At 44.2% G+C, this 25,294-nt stretch overlaps 2 protein-coding genes across 6 annotated transcripts in view; one reads left to right on the plus strand and one right to left on the minus strand.

The window, feature by feature from the left end:
* Window positions 1–25,294, plus strand: part of LOC133499050 (tissue alpha-L-fucosidase-like) — a 96,293-nt gene that overhangs the window by 7,394 nt on the left and 63,605 nt on the right. Inside the window, exon 9 of one of the 5 annotated variants that reach the window (XM_061816561.1) lies at window positions 2,747–2,882. The exons of 3 other annotated variants lie outside the window; for them this stretch is intronic. The gene's annotated coding sequence lies outside the window, so the exon portion shown is untranslated. Of the gene's footprint in view, window positions 1–2,049; window positions 2,296–2,746; window positions 2,883–25,294 lie in introns of those variants that run through there. One more of the 5 variants, XM_061816570.1, reaches the window with a different exon arrangement.
* Window positions 38–13,692, minus strand: dlgap3 (discs, large (Drosophila) homolog-associated protein 3). Its single transcript, XM_061816536.1, has 11 exons — window positions 12,592–13,692; window positions 7,798–8,012; window positions 6,750–6,852; window positions 6,459–6,675; window positions 5,354–5,871; window positions 3,567–3,661; window positions 2,712–2,931; window positions 2,216–2,510; window positions 2,034–2,125; window positions 1,518–1,664; window positions 38–1,088 (listed from the first exon to the last, which is right to left on the minus strand). The coding sequence occupies exons 1-11, from the start codon at window positions 13,690–13,692 to the stop codon at window positions 783–785; spliced, it is 3,309 nt and encodes a 1,102-aa protein (XP_061672520.1). The 3' UTR covers window positions 38–782.

Raw genomic sequence — 25,294 nt, forward strand, 5'->3', positions numbered from 1 at the left:
ACTTGGGGGGTGGGAGGGGGAAGGGGAGGGTGGTTTGTTTTGAATGAACATGATCGACGCTAACTCCATAACGAATACATAGTTAATTTGTGATCCGGTGATCAGTAGATGCGGTTTGCATCGACAACATCGAACCATCAGCCTTTCCAGGCGTGCCTCATTATCCATACTGGCAGTGTCGGTGTAAATTATGGATACATCTGGCTGGGAATGGCAAACCCAGCGAATGTAAAGTGTTTTCCCTTCAAGGGTGGCGACGGGAATTGAAATGTGGGAAGTCTTGTCATCTCCTGTCATAGAGGTTTTGTGCCTGTTAAGCCCTTTATTTCCAGTGATGCACAAGCGGCGGGTTAACACGACCGGGGCATGCTACTAACTAGTGCGAGAGCCGCAGCAAAACACCGTTATAAAAAAGTGAAGTGTTTATCATCTGTTGTCAGCTAAATAATAATACAAATAAATAAGAAATAAATACAAATTCATAGACTTTGGACAAAAAAAAGGCGAGTTCATATCTACTAGTTACTCAACGTTTTTTTTTTTTGTTTGTTTTTTTTAGGCCTCTGTGTCATTAATATGTGCAATTTTCAAGACACACAAATGGCTGTTACTGCTTGAGAACTGAATTAAGAATAATGAGAAGTGTATTAGTGGAAATGCTCTAGTCTAGAGGAAAGCAGAGGAGTTAGTACCTGACCTGCAGTTAATCTAGAGCTGCACAAGGACTAGGTTGCTGGTCAGAGTGAATTGGCTGGAGGGAGGAACGGGGAGGTGGGTGTGTTTCAGAGTCGAGTCTGGGCTTCGGGAATATAGATTTCGATACTGTCTGCGCTCTCCGTAGCCGAATTCTGCCTGAAGGAGGCGGTACGCTTGGTTTGCAGAAGCCTCCTCCTCGCTTCTGTCCTCTGACGTTCAACGAGGTCGAGGGACTTCTCCCTGATTGGTAGGGTGTGTCCCCCCACACGAGGCACCACCAGGCCCCCTGGCCCACTTGCGCCACCTCCGTCCCCGACGCTATCCGCCCGGAGGCTGCCACTCACCCCGCCCGCTGGCTTCTTTGGTAAGGGTGGAGGAATCTTCTTATCCTCCTGTAGCCCGACAACGGTTACATGCACATTGAAGATGACAATGGGCGTGGATAGATATTTTTTTTATGATTGCGTACGGGGATTTAAGTGGAGAATTATGGTAGTGCATGCGTTGGCAGCGGGTAAATGGATAATGGGGTGAGGACACGAATGGTTAATGACAAAAAGAAGTGAAAGAAAAAGAGGAAAGGTGAAAACAGTTCATTCAGAATGAGGAGTAATTTAGTGATAAGCATCCTAACCATTATTGGGAATGCAATAAAACACTCCCGCCGTATAAGATTAAGCACGGAACTCGGTTCAGTTCTGACTGCCGTTCTGCATACTCGAAGCATGCGATGCTTTTGAAGACATCTGCAGTACTCGTCTGCACGTGGCCATCTTAGCTCTGGGAGAGTGCTGAAGGGAAACCATGGTCGTTTGGCTCACCTTCTTTTCAGAGGGGAGCTTCCAGCCAGAGTCTTTCAGCCTCTGGAGATCCTGAAACTTGACCCGGATGTCTTCTATGTTGAGCTGGAGTAGGTCCCACAAGCCTGCTAGGTCCTGAGAGGTGGGCTGGGGATAACAAGATGGGTCCTGGGGTGGGTGGGAAGACAAGGTAAAACCCATGTTGCATGAGTGTGTGTAGATACTAAAGATGTAAATGAAATCTAGTTTGGGGCAAATATATTTGTTGAAAAATGTTCCGTTACATAATATTTTACTGTTGTAACCAATTTCCTGCATGTCACAAATCGCCATTAAGTATGAAATATTAATTCTGGGTGTGTGCAACAATTATTTGGGAGGGGGATTACCAATGTGATTAATGGCTCCTACACAAGAACTCAGTTTGGCAAACATCAAATGAGCAAGACTGCCCTCAACAAGAGAAGACTCGAGATCGTGTTCAACCTCATCTGTAATGTTGGTGTCATGACTTCATGTGCAATCACACAAACTCACCACACTTTGTTGGCAGAGTCGGAAGAACTGCTGAACTTTCTGAGACAAGAGCATCTGGGCACTGCCAACTGCACTCCGAATCAGCTCTAGAACTGGAGACCAGGAAAAAAAACCAAAGCAAGAGTTTGAAGACAGAAATTTAAGATTGCAGTGATCTCAAAGGTCGCCCTCTGCAAACTCACTCTCCTCCGGGAGTTCATTCTCCTCCGCCTCCCTCTCCATGTTCTGGCACCAGCCCTCCATCCGCTCCACTTCGGTCTGCAGGAGGCGCAGGAAGAATTCTCCGTCCCTCATGCAGGGGGAGGCTCGACCCGAGTCGGGCAGGCTGCGGGGACCCTCCAAGGAGGGTGTACCGGCCCAGGCTCGCTCGGATGTGAGGGGGAGTGGTGAGTGGGAACGTGGAGGAAGGTGCTGATGTTGATGGGAGCGTGGGTCTCCTGGACAAGCCTCGGTGGAGTAGCCGCTCTGAATAAAGTCCTGAAAGATGAAAATGCATAAATTTGAATTCTGTTCAGACAGCAACCAACCACAAGCATTTTTATGTACAGTCTTTGGAAAGGGTACAAATGTTTTGTGACATTTCAGTGCTTAGACGTGTCCCATAAGACGTTTCTAATGAGAACGGTCAGGAAGCACTAAAACTGTATTGTGCGTGTAGTTTGTAGTCCGCATAAATACCTCTCTGTAGGCCCACTGTCCTTGTGTATGCACAGTGCGGTGGCATTCCGTGTACTGGCCAGCTGACTCCGGTTCCGACGAGTGCCGTTGGAAGGAGCAACCAAACTGGAGACTCTTGTCCTGCGTCGGCACGACAACGCTGAGCCCCGGGAAGCCCTCGGGGTCCAGGTCGGCCTGCACGCTCGCCGTCACGCTATTCGAGCGCTTGAAACGGGCCCGTCTGTGACACAGGGAATCACAGCAAGCCCCGAGCCATCCGTTACACTGCGCCTTTGCACGCAACAGCGTTTTTCAAATCCTTTCCGGATAATTCAAGCATCATGCATTATATTGCCGCTCCTGTCGATCCTTTCTCCTCACAAGTGATCGAGTCTTGTTAAATCATCTGGAATCTGACAAACGAGTGCACATCTCCTCGTCCATGCTGCGTGACAGTTTGAGGTGGGACGCAATTATACTTGAAGCCTCGAGAGCACCTGCGCCGCTCGATCTCTTGCGTGGGACGCTGTTTGTGTGTGAATCTGACCGAAGGCCCAGAGGCCAGAACACATGTGAAACCACACCAGTAGGAGTGCATGCTAATGATTAGGAAAAAGGAGAAGGTGTTACAGACTTCAAGCTGTGACGTCTGATGAAATGTTAAATAGAATCTTTTGGCCAAATCAACCAAAAGGTGTTTGCCCTGTCGGGGGCCCCAGACAGAAAATGAAGGCTTTTGTAAATTATGCATTAGCATGATGAAGCTACATATTTTTGCCCCAAGTATAAATGAGTAAGTTGCAAGTTTGTACTTTCATTAAATGTCACATACCTAGCATAAGCAAATCAGTAAGCTGGTGAACATTTTGACATTACCTTTTGTCATCTTCCACCTGCACTCCTATCGAGTGGACCTCAGTTAGAGCTTTGCCTTCTGCGTCTGAATCCGACAGAGTCTCTGAGCTGTCGACCTGAAATCAAAGAGAGTGGGAAAACAATTCACCTTCATTTCCTCCGTCATGTAAATTGTTATAGTTTATCTTTACGTGTTTTTTAAATTGCAGTTGCTTTCTGTTCAATAGCTAACCTATACACGGAGAACTTCTGATTGTATGACACTGGCGATAACTTTGTGAATATTTAATCTATGTGTACAGTAGATTTTTCATTCATCCAGGTCATCTGCAAAGGTTGAATCAATTAAAAAAAAAATCAGGAAATTTTGAATTCATGAATATTGATGCAAGGCTTGACTGTAATAGGATCAACTGTACTTGGCTTTCTCTGTATTTACTGCGTTGTGGCATGGAAAAAAATGACATTTGCATTATGATGACAACACAGCCTTCATGACAAGTAGTTGCAGACTAGTTTCTCAGTCATTTTTAGTTAAAAAGCTTCTACTGTAAATGTATTTGCAATAAATATGACGAACTTGAATTGTTAATTGGGTTTTGTGGCATTCGTGATAACATTTATCCCGACTACAAGAGATTCCCATTTGTAATGTCGCATGTATTGACACGGAGTGATATTGGTATACCGTTGCTGGCGTTTTAATCAAAAGGCGGGACACCTGAGAAGACCCCGGTGCGATGCGATAACACAAGTTATGCTATTGAAAAATGTTTTCTAAAAAATGTCTGATATGAGTCAGCCAGAGAATATGTGTGGTATGCATCATAAGTAAACTCCGATCTGGAGAATGACAAACACAGCTGCCAGGCCAGACGCCGATCTAATCACTCATCTCTTTTCCTCTCTCTTGGCAAGAAAGCAACAGAATCTTTCCCTAAATGTGGTCTGAGGTCAATGCATTTGGAGACCACTGTTATCTATGTCATGTTTACAGTTATTAAATGGAGTTGGTAAGCCACTACACAGATAATTGACATTTAATTCAAGTAAGATGGATAGACCGTGTTTCCATATTATTGTAATTCCTCAAGTAGTGCCTCCCCGCACCGTGATGCCGTACGCTGATTAAACTGGGAATGTGTTGTCAATTTAAATAAAAGATAAATGGGACACCTACCTTTTTGCCCCCTGCGCAGCAGTCATAGCAAAACCGCGAAAACGACGCAACAGCGTTTCCTGCTGCAGACTTTGAAGTGATCATTTTTATGTGTACAGTATACAGGCAAGTCTGAATTTAGCGTCGCACGCCTTCAGTGTCGCACCACGTTGTGCCTCAACATGCCGGGTAGTGTAATTGAAATCAAAAAGACGCAGAGAAGCTCCCATACTGTGGTCCAGGAATAGTCGTTACCACAGAGCAGAGAGAATATTCGTTATATTTCTGAGAGTATTACTAGATGTGTATGTATTGATGCAAAATATTGGTAGCCCATCTGTGACGTTTACAAAGTGTTAGTAATGAGCAAGCTTGACTTACGAATGACAGAATTACAGTTCTCTTGACCATTTAGCTCTCTATATATACAAAGCTGAATTATTTTGAGAACTGCAAGTGAGCGAGAAGATTTGCTAAGGTGTCAGGAATAGTGTGTTTTAAGAAGTTTAAATCTCAAGGGGTAAAACTATATATATCAATGTTTAAATGGTCTCACATATTGTCACCTATTGCAAGTCTGGAACATACAGTATTCCTTGCAATAAACGGTGTTCACTGCAATCCACAAACAAGTGCAGTTATTCCTCACCTGCACAGCGATGGATGGTCTCCACTTTCTCCCACCACATCCGTCATCCTGGCCTCCAGCTTTACTCAAAACAATGCTGTTCTGCGGCAGGGAGACCGACTTCCCCAGGCTTCCCCCAACTCGACCGTCCCTGTCCCGGGCTGGCCTCGGTGGCCCCTCCAGCAAACTATCAGCTGAGCTGCTGTGTTTGGCCCGCACGCCGACTCCCGGACCGCCTCCGTAGGGTACCATCTCCCGCGAGCCCCTGATCCCGCCATCCAGGCTCTCTGCTGAGTTACTGTGCTGCCGGGAACGCCCCGGGCCTGCGGCAGTGTAGTAGCCGATTCTGGAAGAGCGTCCCGAAGGTCCGTCGGAGCAGCCCAGGTCCACTGAGTTACTGTGCAGTTTAGGGCGCCCGTGGCTGCTCTGGTAGTAGACGTCCTGGGTGGACTCTGTGCTGCTCTGGGCTCGCACGGACAGCGAGGACTTGGACATGCGAGGGGGGAGTGGGGGAGGAGCACCTTTGCGATAAGGAAAGACTGAAGTGTCAGAAGAGTGGGAGAAAGGAAGACAGAGGAATAGTTGGGTGATTAAGAGAAAAGGGGGTATCTCAAAAGGGAGCAGGGATGGATACTTACAAAAGGGACAGACTAGTATGAGGGGAGGCAAACAAAGTAGAGTACTGATAGTGTGAATAGAGTTAATGGAAGAGAGAATGCATCCACTGAGAAATGCTGGATTCTGAATAACTAAGCTTTTTTGGGTGTGATTCTGAATCGTATGCAGGACATGACTCTTCCCTTAAGCTAGCTGAAGTCTACTTTTTTAGACGACGAAGCAATTTCCTTGGCGATATTAAAGCGAGGGCCTCTCTCCACTGTTGCGGTCTTTCCAACCACCTTTACAGCTTGGTTGAACAGATGCATCACATATAATCATGAGCGCCCGTGGTTGTAAACAAAGGTAGGATCCTGTTTATCAGATGAATCGGTGACACTACGCAAATGCTTTAAATCATCCCATCAGATTTGCTCGTCTTAGCCCGGGATATTTGGGCTTTGTCATCAAAAGTGCAGAAACAAATGCGCAGAGAAGTACATTCCTGATGCACTGTAATCAAACTCACCAGCTCCTGCCTTGATGCTTCCTTGGGGGCCAGACATAGAGAATACAGAAAGACAGTCGTCGTCCTGGGAACAGCCAGCCTGGATGGCGCGGACGTAGCTATGGCTACGCGTGCGGAACACCCCTGGGAGATCCAAAGCCTCGACCGCTTGGGACTCCACCTCCCCAAACATGGTCTCGCACACGGCCTCAAACTGTCTGTCTAAGGTGTCTCCCAACTAAAGCAGAGATGAGATTGTGTCAACGCTTCAATAGACCACGTCACCCAAATCACTCTCACAGTGGGTGTTACCTGTGAGCTGGTCAGCGAGCGAGTGTAACTACGCGAGCGGGTGTGGGACTTGGGTGTTGTTCGGCTGTTAGGATAGGAGTCAGTACACTGCTTACATGAATACCTGAAGTTAAACACAACCAATTAGTGGGTCATTCCAGATTTGGAGGACCTTTTCTATTCCTCCCACATGTAATTAACAAATAAAATATCCATGGACAAAATAGAGAAACATGCACTGGTTTTGTGAATTATAGTTGTTCCGAGACAAAATGTAACTCTCGCTGTCGTAATGGTGATTTCTATTTATGTGTATTTTTAAATAGCTTTTGAGCACTCCCAAAGGCTAATTTCTCTAACTGTAGGTTGGACATAAGATACTGTAAATCCTCTTTATATCTTTTCAGTCTTTTAAGCTGTGACTTATTATTAGGAATAAACCATTTTTCTTTATTTAGCTAAGTTTGTTCTTGCCCCATTAGCATACCAGCTAACCATGCTAGCGCGTAGTCTCGATTGATTTTTCAGTCCCGTTACTGTAATTAGAGTATTAATAAAATTAAATTAATATTCAAGTGAAATTAAACTCATTTTCACTGATTTTCTAAATATTTTCAAAACATGTTTTTCATGTGCTTGTTTGCCCAACATTGCACATAACAAATCTTAAAGTGATCTCAAATATGATTGTTAAGATGGTCAAATCAAGTTACTGTGTATGACAGTTTGTTTCTCTTGAATACATAAAAATGTTGGTTCCCAAATTGTCTTCCAATTCTGGAATGATCCTACTCTGATACTGATGTTGATACAGCTTCTTCCGAGTTTATGTAATGTAATCTTCGTATTTGTGATTGACTCTTCCTGACAGAATCATCTCATCCTCACGATGAGTCACACCCTTGTTGAAATACAACAATGGCACGTTAAATGTCACAGAAAAATGCCAGGGCAACAGAAAAACAAAACCAGAAAACAAGTGGCTAAGGCATACTGAATAGATTGCAGCGCGAATCTGCTATGTGCTGCGTAAGTATTATGCGAAACAGTGCGTATGTTGCGTTTTGACCTTTGATCCATGCTGATTGATCGTCGGAAGGCATCCCTCTGCGCGATCAGGGTGGACTTGGGTGAAGCTTTGGGGCTGCTGTCTGAATCGACGCTGTCATCATCGCCCATGGCCTTGATGTAACTGCCGCTGCGCATGCGACGGCAGGGAATCTCACCTCCGATGTCTGTGGCGCCGCCGCCCCCGTATCCGCCCCCCCAGTCTTCCGAAGGAACCTGAGACGTAATCACTTTCATGTGAAGATCAACAATGAAACTAGCAAGGCTCTGACAATGCGACAGTCGTGAATAAGGGTACGAAGTTGTTGTCGCGTCAAGGCAGTGTTAAACGGTCTATTTATGGCTTGAGCAGAGGTCTTGCGCAGCGTAAGAGTCCAGTGATGGGCTGATTTGTTCTTGAGAATATTGCTTCTCTGTTATTGTTGTGAGAAAGATTTCCTAGTCTAACGGGAATACGCAGCATGGACAAGCAGTTAAAACAAACTCATCGTCACAAGTACGTGCACGTGCCAGCACGATTTTCTGAGAGTTTCATAGGAAAAAGTTAATCACTATTGTTTGAAACGCAGTAGAGTTCCGAGTACCACGGTATCAGCTGATATTTTTAGTACCTTGTTTCCAGCTCAAAAATGTCAGCCTGTTTGGATTTCTTCTGATGTGTGTAGCAGTTTGCTACTGTATCAGTAATGGTAACCTAAAGAGTCAAATGGTAATGACAAAATTAGCTTAATTTTAAGATGTACTATCGTTACTTGAGTGACCGATTCTGTTTGACTCGCTTGACTTCCGCACAGGCAGCGTGCATTTAGTTGACGGTGTGAATGCTTCTTCTATATGTGGATGATTGATGGGTGTTATTACTTTTGTACAATTTCAAATACACAAGCCCGGGAGTTAATTACGCTGGAATGCTTTTTAAAACAGTAACTGCCTTGTATTTCTTTTAATATTACAAGTTTTCAGATTTGGTTAAAATTTGAGTCCCAGAATGGAATGAATTGTATTCGTATACCGTATTTTCTGCACGATAAAGTCCACCTAAAAGTCTTTAATTTTCTCAAAAGCCGACACTGCGCCTTACATGTGGATCATTATTGAGCCTTGAGTGCAGCTCCATCTAATGGATCCATAACATAACCCCAGCCTCTACTCTACTTATAATGCGGTGCGCCTTATGTACGAAAATTTTTTTTAAAATAGGCCGTTCATTAAAGGTGCGCCTTATCGTGCGGAAAATACGGTAATTATTTTAAAGGGCATATGCATTCACATTTAGAGGAAGTTGAACAGAAATGGCTCATATTGTGGTTCTTATAGTCCGTTGTATTAGGCCAAAATATCAAAGCACTTCCTACAGTACAACAAAAACATGTGACCTTGGAACTGTGCCAACGTCTAATTACGTTATATGAGGTATGTTCATATGAAATCCTACTCATTTCCCGTGGGAACAAGCTCCACATGCACACGAGAGAGTCGATGCTACAAAAAGAGTTGGCGACACAGCGACTTACAGAAAGAGAGAAACTCTGACAGCTGGAGAAACACTTGACGTGCGAGAAAGGGGCGGGGTGGCGGGGGGGGGGGGGGGAGCACCAGTCGCAAGCTGACAGCAACAAAGAGGCAGGTAGCCAAGCAGAGCGGACAACGGACACAAACGTGGAGAGACAGACGGGAGGGGTGGCACATGCCTGGGCGGAAGCACGAGGTGATGAAAGAAGAGAAAGTGAGAGACGAAGAGGAGAACGGATAAAAACAGGTGGAGAAGACAGATGGGCAAAGCAATAAGAATCTGATGAGATGAGAAAACAAACACACCATCTAGAATGAGGCAAAGACAGCAGCTAATAAGCAATGAAATTAATAATTACATTATGCATAAAATACACTCGGGGCCAAAGTATTACTGTACATACAGCTGCACACAACGCACATTGCCTAGTCCTGATGCTTCGGCATTCATCTGATTGTCCATTTTTAAGGTCATCACTTCAAATATGTTTGGGGCATAATCTGCCAACCCCTCCGGTCGTTCGCTATCGCTTCTATTCTCTCATCACGCTCTTTCCTCCTTATTTCGCCGTACATCCATGGCAACCAGCACCTTATCTCTTCCCGCAGCTTTGATTCCTATCTTTGCACGCATACGTTGCCCTCCATCATTGTTCCTGACACTTTATATCGGTCTTGTGTCACTCTTTCTCGATAATGTCATTTTTGTCATTCCAAGATAAGATGAGAGGGGATTAGACAATGAAGTTAAGGCCAGGAGTGGTGGGCCGTTTTGGGATGCTCATTTGACTGAATTTCCTCGATTTAACTGTTGAAAATTAACATAAATGTTTTAATCTGATGAGAGAATCTCACTGAAAGCTGTGCTTTTTTGATCAAATGTAAAATAATCCAAGTGGAACCTGTGGGTGAGGAGAATAAATCAAGTGGATTTCGTAAATAAATGTCAACAGAGAATATTGGAAGATTGATGAAGTTTGCGGAAGGCATTATCGTTTTTTAGTAGTTTAGCAAAAAATAATGCTAACCAGGTAGGCATAATTAGCTCTAAAATGCTGACGTCTCTTAATGGCATTTTCTTTTTTGATTTCACCTATGTTAGCCAGCCCCCCAGTTATCGTGTTAATCGTGTCTGAAATTCCATCAATCAAATTACCTGTTAAATTGGAAATTATAGCATGCATTCCATCTCCCTTCAAAGTCATTTACTTCACATCACGGTGACTGAAACTTCACACATTCGAATGACGGCGATAGAGAAGAAGGCTAAAAAAAGACCATTCAAACCATTTACCATTTATTTAGTATTCTCCATGACTCTGCCTTGGTCAAAGGACATTTCGGGTTTGTTAACAAGTCGTGGCGTCGGCGATAGTTCAGTATCATGCCAACTGAAAGTACATCTCATGTCACAGATGAGGCTGAATTAATCCCGAGGTTGACATGTTTTGGACATCCTAGTGTTGGTGATACAGAATGGAAAGTACTTGAATCTAAAACTCATTTAAACTGCCGTTAAGTTTAACAAATAGTACCAAAAAATAAATAAATGGTGCGGAAAGAGCATGTGGTTGATAATCCAGGCAGTTCTGTGTGGAATTTGCACATCCTCCCCATGCTCGTGCGGGGTTTCTCCGAACACTCTGGCCTCCAACCACATTCTGAAAATATGCATGCTAATTTCAGTGAAGACTCCAAACTACCCCTAGCTGTGAATGTGTACGTAAATAGTTGTTTGCGATGGACTGGAGACTCTCCCCCAAAGTGAGTCAGGACAGGCTGCAGCTCACTCGTAAACCTGAAGATTATAACTGGTAGAAAATGGACGGATGGATGGATGGATGGATGGGAGAGAATTGTTGTAGTCTTTTTTTTTTATCCTACTATCAGTCATATAACATATAAAACTGTATTGTTGTGATTAACAAAGCCTCGAATGAGAGCTGAATGCTTTGCTGGAGACTTGCACCGTGCAGACCAGCAACTCCTGTAGGAAGATGCTCGAGGCCATGCATCAAGGTGTCAGACTTCACAGGCTTGTCGAAACGTAAACTCTCGCTTTGTATCAGCAGCCCTCAGCTGTGGCTAAAAGGATGAAAGTTGGCAAAAGCACCAGGGAACACTGCGGCTACCTGCTGTAATGCAGGAACACAGCTGGAGATGTGTGTGTGTGTGTGTCGGCCTACATGTCAATCAGATTTTGTGCTCAAAATGAGGAAAAAGTTGATTTGTACATTCGAGTCCCTTAAAGACCTCATACAGTATGACTGCATCGAGCAGTTTGAAAAGTTGCACAGGCACAGAATTGCAAGGTAGAAACAAATGTGAATGTTTTTAATTACAAAGAGATTTAAATGATCCAAAGTGAGCCAGTCTTTCCATCATTTAATAATCTTAAAAGAGTAAATAAAACTCGGTTCTTATTAACTATAATAAGGCCTTGCTGCGCATCCATTTTCTGCCAGTTATCCCATTCAGGATCGGCGTTTGCACTTTTGTTGCCTAGTCAATCTCAGGGCACATATCGACCAACACCCCTTGATGCTCACATCCACACTGATCCGCAATTTAGTCTTAATTAACTGAATGAGAATTTTTTCTTTTTATGCATGTCGGATTAAGGTGGTGTACACGGGGGAGAAAGAGCCAAGTTTTGATCTCAGAAAGTTTGATCAGGAAGTCTATATGACACATGACATCATGAAGCATACCTCAGACCCAGCAGGAAATGGTCTCCAAACAGAAAATGATGCACATGCACTCAGGAGAGCGAAAAGGAGTTGACTTCCCACAAACAGCAGGTGTTTAGCTTTCATGCGTCTGAAAAAGTCTCCCACCAGTTGGGCCGGCTGTGTTGTGCACAACGCGTCCACCATGCTGAGACTTCAGTATCTCATTTTCTAACCAGCGACGTCACTTTTTTTCCCCTGTCCTTTCGTCTTTATCTGTCTTTGTCAGTGATAAACGTTACAGGTTTTGTGAAGCGCGTTAGCATTTTAATTCTACTGCCTTCATATGTTTAGGTATGTTTTATCGGTGCTCCTTCTTACAGTCTTGGCAAATTTTCTCTGAAATGGAACACAATCCATCAACATAGTCATCTGAGTGACAGCAGACGTTTGCATACATTTCAAGTCTACACTTGATGGGTTTTGCCTGAAGAGATTGCTGAGACGAAATAAACAACACGGTTCTGACATAATGAGCCATTGCGTGAGTGTTGCTGCTAATTTGACAAAGTCTTGCTCAATGTTTGGCCACTTAAACGTAGGCGTGGACTCACCTGCAGATAGTGGAGGGTCCTCTCCTTCAGTTTGTTTTCAATGGGGACCAGTGCTTTGTCATAGCCTCCTCCCCCCCTAGAAGGGTACACCTCCCTGGCTTGACTGACCGTCATGGCGGACCACGTGCTTCTCTTCAGGGAGTGACCGGGGTGCCCCGTGTGACCGTGGTGTCCGCCTCTTTCGCTTCCAGCCAGCGCAATGGTGGTACAGGCCAAGCACTCCGCAGGTCCAGCCCCGCCTCCCCGTTCCTTGGGCCTCTTCATGGTAAGCTCCTGAATGGCCGCATCCAGGCTCTCGTGCCCGCTTGGGTATCCTCTCCTGCCGCCAGTCACCATAAAGCTGCTGTCGCTGTCCAGATTGTCATCGGAGCTCCACCAGCCAGCTGTCCTGCTGCGGTGTCGTCTGCCCGACTCATGCCGAGAGTCCCCGCTCTTACTGCGCTCTCGAGACTTGTTCCTTCGAGCAGAGCGAGACTGGTGGCCCGAATAGTGACCCCCGCCTTCCTCCCCTCCACTCCTGTGACCCGCTCCTCTCTCACCTCGGTAGTCCCCACCTCCTCTTGTGCCGTTGTACTCCCGTTTGGAAGGAGCTTCCAAGGAATGGGACTTAGCAAAGAGTCGTTGCACGGAGTTCACCAGGTGGCGGATACGTGAAGGGCTCTCGCTGCGCTGCTCAGCACCCCCGCTGGTGGTGCGCTGATACTGAAGCGTGTGGAAACCGTCAGGGTGGAAGGGTACTTGCTTCTCAAATTGATCCATCAAGTTTGGAGGGATGCGGTGCATCTTGCCTCCGTGACCCGATGACAAGCATTCCTCGCACGAGTCAAAAGACTGCAGAGGCGGATGCTGGCTGGGGTGCGAGCGAGGGAAGGTCCCCCCACCTGAGTGGCTGTGAGAATGGGAATGGGAGTGAGAGTGGTGTCTCTCCAGCGCCAAAGCCTCAGCCGGACCTCCCGGAGGGTAGTAGTGGCTGTCGTTATGACCGTGATAGTAGTCTCTGCCCGGGCCATCGCCGTCCTCTGGCGGACAGTGACAGGGGCCTCCTCCGCCGCCACCAGAAGAATGCTGGGATAGGCTACGGCTGACATGGTATCCTTTCATATGCACCGGGGCGTGGTGTGCCGTCCGGGCAGAAAGGGGGCGCTGTGGGCGTGACAGGGCTGCACAAGTCTCACCTGCAGGCACAGAAGGAAAAACAGGTCAGGTATGAAACGGAGCAAAACTGCATTTATCAACAACTTGCGATCAGGAAACAGTTCACCTCATGGTTAAAATCAGTGCTGCAAGAGAAGAGTATTCATTTTTTTCCCCCTTTGAGCAACTCGCATGTCTGGAAAATGACGTTGCATTTTCCCACTAGTGACACACAAATAAATCACAACAAAAATAGTCCTAAATGTGTGAGTGATATGCAGATTGCTTGATGTCATCTGTGAAATGGTAATGAATTGAAAGTGGAAACTTATTTGTTCTGATAAACATAGTTATTGAAATATTCTTCATTTTATCTTAAAAAAAAGTGGAAAGGTAAGCATCCATGGAAACAAACTCCTGTCATTCATCTCAATGGTTCCAGGGCTGATAAATCCAAAGTATATTTGTCTTTCTCTTCGCCTTTTTACCTCGGCTCTTCCGTGGAGCAACTCCCCGTTTCTCATATCCTACCTCTGGTTTTTATTGTTATAGTCATCAGCCCCGCACTCGCGTGTTTTCTGCCTCATCCCTCCATCCACACCCGCAGGGAGTCTTGGCGCATTTATGCGTACATGATTTTACAGCAGAGGCAAACAACACATTTATTGATCAACTGCATCCTGCGGAGGTGATGGATGCGGATCTTCCTTTCTTTTTTTTTTCAATTGGCATCATTTCACTGTTTATATCCTTGCAATTAACTTTGATATCACTGGGTAGAACATCGTGTTAAAAAAAAAAAAAAAAAAAAAAAAAACGCAGAAACTGAAATCATTAAAATTGACCAAGCTGCAACTACAATGTGACTCGACTTTCTTTCTTTTTCTACATCAGTGGACTCTGTCAGCAAAAGCAAACAGGAAAGGAAATAATTATTTCATGTGGGAAAATGTTTCACTTGGAAGTCAACCGGCATCACGGAATGGGTTGCGTTCGCTCGGAGGCCCGATTGTAGTGTCACCAAATGCCAAGCAACTGGTGATTCAATTCCAAATGGGATTAAGTAGACTTTATTGACTGTAGTTGATCTAATCACCTCCCTTTTTACCGCTATCTTCTCTAACTACTGCGCGCATGCATCTCTGGTCACTTTGAAATGTAATTAGAGTTAGATTGGCTCAGCAGCGTGGGACTCTGAGCGGGTGTACTCATATTCGTGCAAATGTACGAGATACCGTAATCACGCGGTATCGAGTGTGGGCCGATGGTTTTGATTGGCTAAATGAGAGGTGTCGCCAAGGAGGTTAACTCGATACAAGCGGTACACAGACTAGCACGAAAAAGAAAAAAAGACTTGTTGCGATTGAGTTTACTAAAACGCTTTTGGGACTCTAATTGGCAGTGTGCCCCATTCGTGGCCGCGCCTCTATGAATAGATGACAAAGTGTGCAGTGCTGTTCTGCCTGAAGGAAGAAATTCAACCATGTTGTGTTTATTATCGAGAAGTTTGCAGCTTTGTGCCAGGCTGCTGGCTATAGGAGCTGCCAATCATTTTGACACATGCACAGAAACAAAGCTGGTAGAGACAGTGCGGCAATTCCTATTATTCTAGCCTGTCTTTTGCACCACATGGCACCTGTTCCTCTGCCTTTTCTCCTGACCTACTTGTATTCATCCCGTCCCTTGCCACAGTCCTCTCCTTAATATCCCCATCTGGTTCTCTGCCTTTTAGCAAATGCTACTTTTCATTCTTCACACTTTGAACTGCCGTTAGCCTCTCTCAGTATTGACATGTCAGGGCCAGCCTCCCGTACAATATTTCATTCGCTTTCCTCAAACTCAAAATAAAGGTTTACGTGACTACTTTCACCATTACTTATATCGCAAGCAGATTCTGCTCTGTTTAGCCGCTGAAAGCTCGCTCCTGGGTGTACACCGCCTCTTGCTCTGAGTCGGTTTGAATGGATTTAAGATCACCCGTCACCCTAATGAAGACAAAAGCGATTGGAAAGACAAGGGATAGATTCCACATGAGACTGCAAGACAGGGTTTTTTGTTTGACCGTTGTCTGTCAGCACAGGTTTGCAAATGTCCCACATGTCTTCTAAGGATTCTTCTTCTAAGGATCATTGAGACCCCACGAGGTGATATCATGCATGGGGCTCCACTCTGATTGAGATTGACCGTCATGTTTAGCTTCTTCCATTTTCTAATGATTGCTCCAACAATGGACCTTTTTTCACCGAGCTCCTAGGAAATTTTTCCATAGCCCTTTCCAGCTGCGTGGAGTTGTACAATTTTGTCTCTGGTGTCTTTGGACAGCTCTTTGATCTTGGCCATGTTGCAAGTTTGAGTCTTACTGATTGTGTGGGGTGAACGGGTGTCTTTATGCAGCTAACCACCTCACATGGGTGCATCTGATTCAGGATAAGACATGGAGTGGAAATGGACTGTTAAAGGCGGACTAACAGGTCTTTGAGGGTCAGAATTCTAGCTGATAGACAGTTGTTCAAATACTTATTTGCAGCTGTATCACACAAACAAATCGTCAATAAATCATACATTGTGATTTCTGGATTTTTCTTTTTAGATTGTCTCTCTCACAGTGGCCATACACCTACGATGAACATTTCAGACCCCTCTATGAGTTCTAAGTGGGAGAACTTGCAATATAGCATGGTGTTCAAATACTTGACGACTGACGAATGTGAGACATTAGCAAATCTCATGAGACTTCAGATATGTGAGTCACTGTACTGGTCTGGGCAAAGCGTTTGATTTTTTTCAAAATGGACAAATGGGGCAGGCAATTTGTAGACACTATAAATGAATGGTAGATTCAATTCCCCATAGTGCACCCTGTGCATCCAATTATTTTTGCCCCTGATATAGACGCTGAACTGGTGTTTTGTGTTTTCTATTGTTCTTGGGATTTTTGTGATGCCCTTACAAAATAGTATCTGAGATACCCAGAGAAAGTGTAACGTGACCATGAAATGGAACTACTCGCTACATCAAGGATCAGGCTGGTAACAGAGAGCACATTCTTACAGTGCAGCAAATGTCCTTTTTCACAACCAGGATGTCTTCCTATACGTCTTTCTAGAGTTTTTTTTTTTTTTTGTATGCTCGCAGCATACCTCGTATCTTGCCCAGTGTTGTCATGTACTGACTCTTGCCCAAGCACCTGAAGGAAAAAGACTGATGCGTACCCGTCTGTGACGCAGCTTTATTGGTCCTCTCCCTCGTTTTGGAGGAACAACTATTTAGTAGGGAGTCAACAACACGCTGTCATGCTGCTGGTGTTTAACACTGCTTAGCATCAACCTGACTGTTGCAGAGGCTTTACTGCGGAGCTCTTTTCATGAAATATTCATGCGATCATGCCAGCTGCTCTGACCCACTTTGCTAACAGCTGAGTCGGCCCGCTCTCTGCTATCATCCTGAGAGCGAGGGTCAAGGGGTGCTTGAACGTCACTGATGTACTATAACTTCAAGACCTTGACTAGCCCATTTCTTTCATCCCCCTCTAGTAGGATGGTCACGGAGGGTGTCAGGCTCAAACCTTGAGGACCCGTCGAAGTATCCTTGGGAAAGCTACTGAAGGCCTAATTACAGTGAGTTAGGCACTGGGGGGAGAAATTGTTGAATGTTCTCAGGATGGTTGTAGGGGTTGGAGTCTATTCAAGCCGCCATTTTGGAAAAGGCAGACTCCAACCGAGTCTGGTCGGCAGTAAATGCACACGTGTGATCGTGGAGTACTGAAGTGGGAACTTTGAGATTTTTGCCTTTTGCTTTAGACATTTGATGCTTTCTTGGAGGTAGCTGAGGTCAAAGTACATTTTTCTACACAATTGGTCTGAACTCTGCCGGTTGTAACGTTCTACTGATTTTCCAATTTACTGGTCATGGTTTTTTCTGGAGGGACTCCAAATAGACCTGTAGTTGTTAACATCCTATTTTGTTGTTTGAATGAAATAGTTCCGCATGCCTTGGTTTCGAAGTAGTCATGCGGGTTGAAAATGTAATCCAGCATCCAAGTTTTTGTACAAAGCTTATTGTCTCGTGTTTTGGAGCCAGTGTCGACAGTAGCAAATAATCACAAGCCAGCCGCTGCCCTGGCTTTGATTGAAATGGCTCATGCTGCATGGAAGAGAGCATTGTATCCCTGAATACTGGCTTTGTTGGACCGCAGATACAATGAACCGTGAGCTCCATGCTGGTACGTCGATCCATTTGAGAGCGCGTGTGCACGAGCAGCTTAAAGAATCGTGGCCAAACGGATTTTCTTTTGCCTGCTAGGGGAGAATACAGTTGACTGAAGATACCAGCTCCGGACGGCCATCAAGGGGAAGTGTGGCAAAGGCAAAAAAACGGAAATGTGGGAATACAATTATGATAGAACTGTCTCAGCTGTGTCTTGGCGTTATTTTTTTGTCAGTCAGCAAAATCCACATTTTGGGAAATGTGACTAATGAATGAAAGCAATGTCATTTTTCTCCTTGTATGAACACACATCCTTGCCACACACACATCTCTCTTCTGTCAGCAAGATCCATGAAGACTTGAAGATAATGGGAAACATTTTGGGAGTGAGGGGAAACGTGTCATCTCGGTCCATTCGGAGGGAAAGGTCGACAAGAGTAAAGCGGAGACACGGGAATGGAAGTCATGTCTTCGGGTTTTAAAAAATGCAAAGCACCTGCGAGGCGGGCAAATGCTTTTATATCTATTTTAGGTGAAGACTTTGTAGCTGGGGACTTTCAAAGGAGGAAGTCGGTGTGAAATGACGGCAGTGCAGATGGTTACGGTCATGTGTCACGTGTACGTTCCTAGTGCTTTGCTAGCGTTCTATCCAATGTCCACGCATGAACAAATATTTCTCAAGGGCTGACAAGTGCGGAGGAAAAGATTGTGAGGTATTGACCACGTCCAAGAAAGATGCAAATCTAATTTTAAAGTATGATAATAATGTGGATCTTAATTTTTTTTCCGTTATACTGTATTCAAAGTAATGTAACATCTGCATAAAAAATGTCAATGATTCCAGTTAGGGAGGAGAGTAAAGAGTACCACGGGACATTGACACAGATATGAAGGCCATTGATTTTTGTATTGATATTGTGACAGTTAAAAATGACTTTGACCATTATGCTATTAGGCTAACAATGTGCTTATCACATTTGTTGCATTGTGAGGTGGAAATTAGCTCCATGTTTTGTGGTAACTCTTTGGTGAGATTGTGAGTGATTGGGTGTATGTGTGTGTGAGAGAGAGAGAGAGGATGATGATGGTGGTCACAACACAAGGGAAATTTGCTGCCATCGTAAAAGCAAAATGGAGGAGAGCCTTGGGGGCAATTCCTTCTGTCTTACTCTCGTTCTCGTCTTGCCCTGCTTTTCTTTCTACCCTGATTTTCTAATTCCAATTTGACACATTTTCCATCGTCATTTCTAGAGCACACGTTCCGGCAAATCAAGTGTCGTTTTTTTTTTTCTCGACATTGAGAAACACGAAGGAGCTGACAAGTAGGACTCCCTCGATTTTCGATTGCGGTGCTTGAATATTTACAGTGGTGCCTTGAGATATGAGTGTTTTTCAAGATTGGAGCCACCACTCGGCCATTTTGTGTGTGTATGTGTGTCTTGCCATCCAAGCAAAACTTTAAGTTACGACTGCCACTGGTAGACGGGGGCGGCAACCTTCGCAACATCTAGCCACCATCAATTCACATTGGTTTCTTTGCAGTGGAAGGACAAGATCAGTTAGTTGTGCCTTCCTGTGTGGAATTGATTTTCTCCTCAATGCTCGTCTGAGTTTCCTCCCTGCGTGCGACTCTCTCCCATGTTTCCAAATCGTGTTGGCTTCGTCATCATACTGAATGAAATGATCTTGCACAACTACCAAATAGTGTCATCCATTCAACCAATCGAGGAAATCCCATCTTTCTCAGCTTTGGCTGCCATTCCATACCAGCTAAAAGATGCGCAGAATTATGTTTTACCAATCTCTATTTTTCACATTTTTTTGCACATCGCAATACTGTGCAGTATTCTTGTTCAATATCAGAAATAAGTCCCGACTTTGAGAGAAACCCGTGAGCGTTGTTTCAATTTTTCATGACTATCCAGTCACAATGAGAGGAAAATGGCCATCATTATCCACATGGAATTCATTATATATCAAAATGCGTGCACTTCAGTGACCATCAAATTATTTGCAGCTCAAAAAGAGCCCGAGAAGAGCTTCTGACTGTGACTGAATGAGAAAATTCCAACACCACTTAGATGCTGCTGCTTGCTAGTAATTGTCTTAAATTCTTACTGGCTCCCTCAATGACACAGGGGGACGTTGCTGAGGACATTAGATGGCCGTATAACGGGAGATGAAAGGTAATAATAGAATAGCACAACAGGCTCATTTGGAGCTTCAGCTCATTAGATGTCGAGGCCAGCCGGGCCTTCTCCAGGAGATCACTCGCCTCTCTGCACGCTCGCGTGTAAACACGGCTTATTTGGATATTAGTCACATCCTTTCATTTCCCACTTTGTCTTAATCGTTTCTCCCCCCTTTTTGATGTGCTCCCATTCTTTCCCGTCTCCTCCTCACCGCCGAGAACGCATCCCACTCCTTTCTTAATTGGACTTCTCCCGCTCTCTCATTGGCTGCTCCTTTGTAAAACATTAAATGCTCATCTTGAATGAACAAAGGCTGATTAGAGATGTACAATACATTGTTTCTTCGCTATATATCACCAATCACCTATTGTGGATTCACCGCATTGCTGATTTTTCATTCATATTGTGCATATTTTACCATATCAGATTCTGAGTGTATTTTGTATTTCAATTTTTTATTTTCCTGGTAAGGTAAATGTCTCCTCCCCTATAACAAAACTGAGGAAAAAAGGAAAACTCATTGTAGGGAAGATTAATAATACTCTCTGGTTGTTCTTGGCACATATGGTGACTTTGAATTTCACCTACGACGTGGGTGGTACAAAATCAAACCCCTGCGATGAATGATGGATTGCTGTATATCCTTAAATAGAGGAGAAATGTAGCCCTACAAATAGATGAAGTGTATTTTATCTCGTTTGATTGTTTACCCACGGGTAGTGTTCATTGGTGATGAACAGCAAATGAACTCTTCAACTCTATCTTACTTTTTGGTCTCAATCCACCGTTCCCCGTTCTTTGCCTTTTCCAAAAAGCCTTCTCCCTCTCCCTGGTCTAGGTTGCGTTGTGCTGTATTACAAGCTCTCCTGACAGATATTCAAAGGCAGATGAAGGTAGATGCAGCTCGGCGAAGGCTCACGTCACACTTTCGCTCGCAGGCTGAGCGGCTCAAAGTGTCGTTTCACCCAGATTCGTCAGTAATACCGCGCGGTCTAATTACTCCCGTGTCGGGACGAGGAAGCTCACCATTGCGCATCGGTGCGTCATGACAATTGCGACGGTAGGAATTGTCGAGCTGCATCACATTTGCAATTCCGGACGGAATGGGTTGATGAGTGCTTTCAGACTTTATTGAAACAAAGTGCAAATGATTTTCTTTCATCGGTAATTGATGATAAAGACTGTGACGTCCTGCCCCATAAGTGGTGTGACCATTCGGATTGCGCTACGAGATAGGACATGGATGGCTTCTTATTTATTGATTGCGTACTAGGCAGAATAACAATTAAACAATGGCACTGTATACTTTATTAAATAATATTGAAATGATAATAAAAAACTGCTATACTATAAGACTATGGCGACATGCAGTACAGCTACATTAATAGTTAAAATGCACTCTACAAATGTTTGAAAGAAATCTGAACAGACCCTTCAGTGTGGTTGTGTTGGCAGCAGCTCTTGGCAAGGTCAAGAGTTGCTTTCAACATTTTAGCCAGGAATGAGCAAATCATTTTAACAACTCTGACAAATCGGACGAAGTCCATCAGCAGGTGGAAGATTAGTGAAATATAAGAAAATACATTTCTGCGTACTACCTCGTCAAAAACACAGCTCAAAGTCAAGAACAAACGGACTGGCTACCCGTGTTTTAAAAATAAACATGCATAACTTGAAGTCCAAGACAAATCGGGAAGAGAGGTGACTCCCGATTTGACAGCACGCCGTGTGGCTGATGTGCTCTAATTGAAGTCACAAATTTCCAGTTGGTAGACGGGTTCCCGGCGCATATTCCCATGCAACCCCAGCGTTGAAACGTGTCACATGCAAATCCCACATGGACAGTGGGCTGCATCACCACACGGACACGCTCAAAAACCAGATGGTGCCGGTGTTGCTAGGTAACTTATGAACCTGATGTCTACAACACATTTGCATAGATCTCACGTGGGTGAGACGACAAGCGAGCGCGCTGCCCACAGGGATCAATAATGTTGATCATGCTTTCAGTTTCCTCCCTTGTGCATGACAATCACAGGGCTTGTCTTTACTAAAGCAAACTGAAATCCATCTTTCCATTTATTGAGCTGCTTATCCCCACAAGGGTCACAGGAGTGCTGGAGCCTATCCTAGCTGTCATCGGGCGGGGGGTACACCCTGAACTGGTTGCCAGCCAATCGCAGGGCACATTGAGACAGACAACAGTCAGACTCGCTGTCACACCCAAGAGCAATTTAGTGTCTCCAATTAATGGATGTGGGCGGGAACCAGAGTGCCCGAAGAAAACCCACGTCGGCGCAGCGAGAACATGCAAACTCCACACATGCACTACCGGGATTTGAACCCCAGTCCTCAGAACTGTGAGGTCAACGCTTAAACCAGTTGCAAATTGAAATACAAAATAGAAATGCAAGGTATACACCACCTGCGTTTGGACTATTTATGTCCATGAGTGTGGCTGCTCATCGAGGTTCTTTGAGTCAGGGTTGCTATGTCGCTTTGCGGATGAAACCATGGAATAGATTTTTTTTTTTTTTTTTTTTTGCTGCCTTTCATTTGATTTGACCTGAAAAACATGACTCATCACAACAATAGTGTAACAGTCATCGCCTCAGAAATCTCTCACTCGCCTTTGACTGACGACAAGTGCTATCATTACTGTTGCGAATTGCGCGCTGCGCTATTACAAATGGATCATAGTGCAATCGAAACGCAGTGAATGGGGAGGGGCAGATGTTTAATTTACTGTTGCTTTAATGTCAGAATTAATAATCTCAACGTCATCGTATGTAAACAGCCCTCATATCAAGCAGATTATTAATGGAAAGCTGCGCATACATCTCACGTTTAATTTTTATTTTACACTGCAGCAGAGAATCTGTGATATAAAGTGAAAGCTAACGACTTGATTGGTGCCACAGAAGTTAAGGAGGCTCGACGTATAAAGATAATCTGGCCAAATCTCAGCACGACTCAAAAGATTATCCGAACAGATGATCCTGTGCCGTGAGGTATGTTAAAGATTTTTTTTTTTATCTTCTCTGATCTGCTCATGGAATTATCAGGGCAAACAATCGTCAATGTTAAATGTTAATTATTTACGATAAAAATAAATTAGAAGTTGGAATTTGCTCATTGGTGACAAACTGCTGCTTAATTTTCTTTTTTCTGCCGTCTCAGTGGACTGAGGCACAGTGCTGCCTCTCACAGGTCACTTTCTGTGCTGCATCGGGTCAGGTTTGCTTGTGCAAGACTTCTGACCCGCATTAAACAAAACAAAAAGAAGACGCACTGTCCATGTCAGCATAAGATGCAGTAATAAAATGGATTTTTATACTGTGTATGCAGGAATACAGCGGCAAATAAACCATATGAAGCGTAGCAAATGGTGAGAACGGAGTTAGGGTTAGGAGGTCACTCCTGGTAGCTGGGACACAGCTGTGCAATATGTGAGAGGTGACAGGTGGGAAAGTGTGAGTTTAGCATTCTTGACCCCCGTCCCACATTTTGCAGTAGCTACAAAGAGGCTAACAAGACCAATTTTATTCATCCAGAGGTTGCTGGGATGCGCCGTGTAGATGTACAATATTTGCTGAATTCATACTCAACAGAGAGCGAGCTCGGTACACAATATATTCCAATCCTCCATTAGGCTTATATTATCCAAATGGAATTAACTGAGGGTAATTTCATTTATGCGATACCATCTAATAGGATAGTCAAAGTGCATATAATGTCGCATTCCAACACTAGCCTGGTCTTGCAAAAAAAAGATTAGTCGCTCCACAGTGGCAGCATGCGCGTCAGATACGGCAAAATGCGGTGCACAAAGGCGATTTGAAATTGGTATTTTGATTTCCACGCTTTCGCACGACACACACAAAAACATGAGTAGCGCAATCAATGGAAAGGTCTTCTCATATATTCCAGTCAACATTCAAAATCAATGAGAATTGTTCACAGAAAATGAGGAGGGATTTAAAAAGAAAAAACAAACAAGACAAGCTAGTGACATTCAGGAGACAATCACTAAGTCTCAGACAAAAGAATAAGTATTGCTGAGGATGGAAAGTGGTGGTGGTGGTGGTGGGGGGGGGGCACACTCTGCTGTTGTGCCCGTTTTCATTATATAGTACGAAAATCGATGCAATCTAAGCAGCCAAAACAGTGAGGATGAAAAGAGAAGGGAGGAAACGGGAGATAATAAAAAACTTAATTAATCACTGGTGCTACGCGCCCTTATTTATCATGTCATTGTTGAAAGCTATACATTCCACCTGAGCGCCTCCTCACTCCTCAAAGGTCTTCAAATGCTGCCACACACAATCTGTTGCACTTGATGCAAGCGTGTTTGTTTTTTGGGTGCGATTCCAGAACATTCTGAACATTTTTTGTGCACATTTCATTTAAATAGGAAAAAAAATTACTCTTTGCTGTCGTACTATTTACTGTAGTCTATAAAAACGTGCACTAATAATTCTGTAGTATCGAAAGGATTAAATGCTTTGTGCATCGTGATAATTCAATGGACATTGTGCTGCTCATTTTGGTGTGTGCGCATCGTAACCACTAGGGGGCAGTAGATTACACACAGCTATGCTATATGTAGATTTGATTATACAACAGTGAAGATGGCAATAACAGTGGTTTTTTTTTTTTTTGGTTTCGTTTCTTTTGCAAAGAATAAATAATTCATGCCCGAGAGGATTGTTGCATGGTTTGTTTGCACCTTTTGCTACAGCTCGTGTTTAAAGATAATGTGTTGAAAGGTTTATAATTACCGTGTCAATACTAGTTTTGTAAGCCCAAATGAGCGGTGTGTATCTCCTGGTTTAGCCTCTGTTTGTTTTTGTTTCCTTATTTTTTTCTTCATCCGTCATCTGCCACTTATTACACCGGTGGTTTCATTTTCTGTCATGATTCTCCAAATGGTTACACGGACTTTCCATTTGATCTCAGCTTCGCAATTGCTCGTTTTTCCACCCGTACACAGTACATCTCTCCGCTTGGTTACACCTCTGATTGTAATCGTCTTCTCCGGCAAAACCCAAATCTGAAACCAAATATGGGCGTTCAGTCCCATTTCAAGTTTGAAATTCAATGTAAAGGGACACAACTGAAAAATAGGTGGGTTGAAACTAAAGATGCGGTCTTCCTGGTTGTGTATCACA

The sequence above is a fragment of the Syngnathoides biaculeatus genome, chromosome 1, assembly GCF_019802595.1.
Source record: "Syngnathoides biaculeatus isolate LvHL_M chromosome 1, ASM1980259v1, whole genome shotgun sequence".
Classification (NCBI taxonomy): Eukaryota; Metazoa; Chordata; class Actinopteri; order Syngnathiformes; family Syngnathidae; genus Syngnathoides; species Syngnathoides biaculeatus.

Excerpts from the sequence above, each read along its gene's own strand:
- dlgap3 (XM_061816536.1), bottom strand. The coding sequence starts at position 13,692 with ATGAAAGGATACCATGTCAGCCGTAGCCTATCCCAGCATTCTTCTGGT. Across the intron at positions 6,853-7,797 it reads TCAATCAGCATGGATCAAAG|GTATTCATGTAAGCAGTGTA; the intron begins GTCAAAACGCAA and ends GTTTAACTTCAG. Across the intron at positions 2,126-2,215 it reads GAATGAACTCCCGGAGGAGA|TTCTAGAGCTGATTCGGAGT; the intron begins GTGAGTTTGCAG and ends CCTGGTCTCCAG.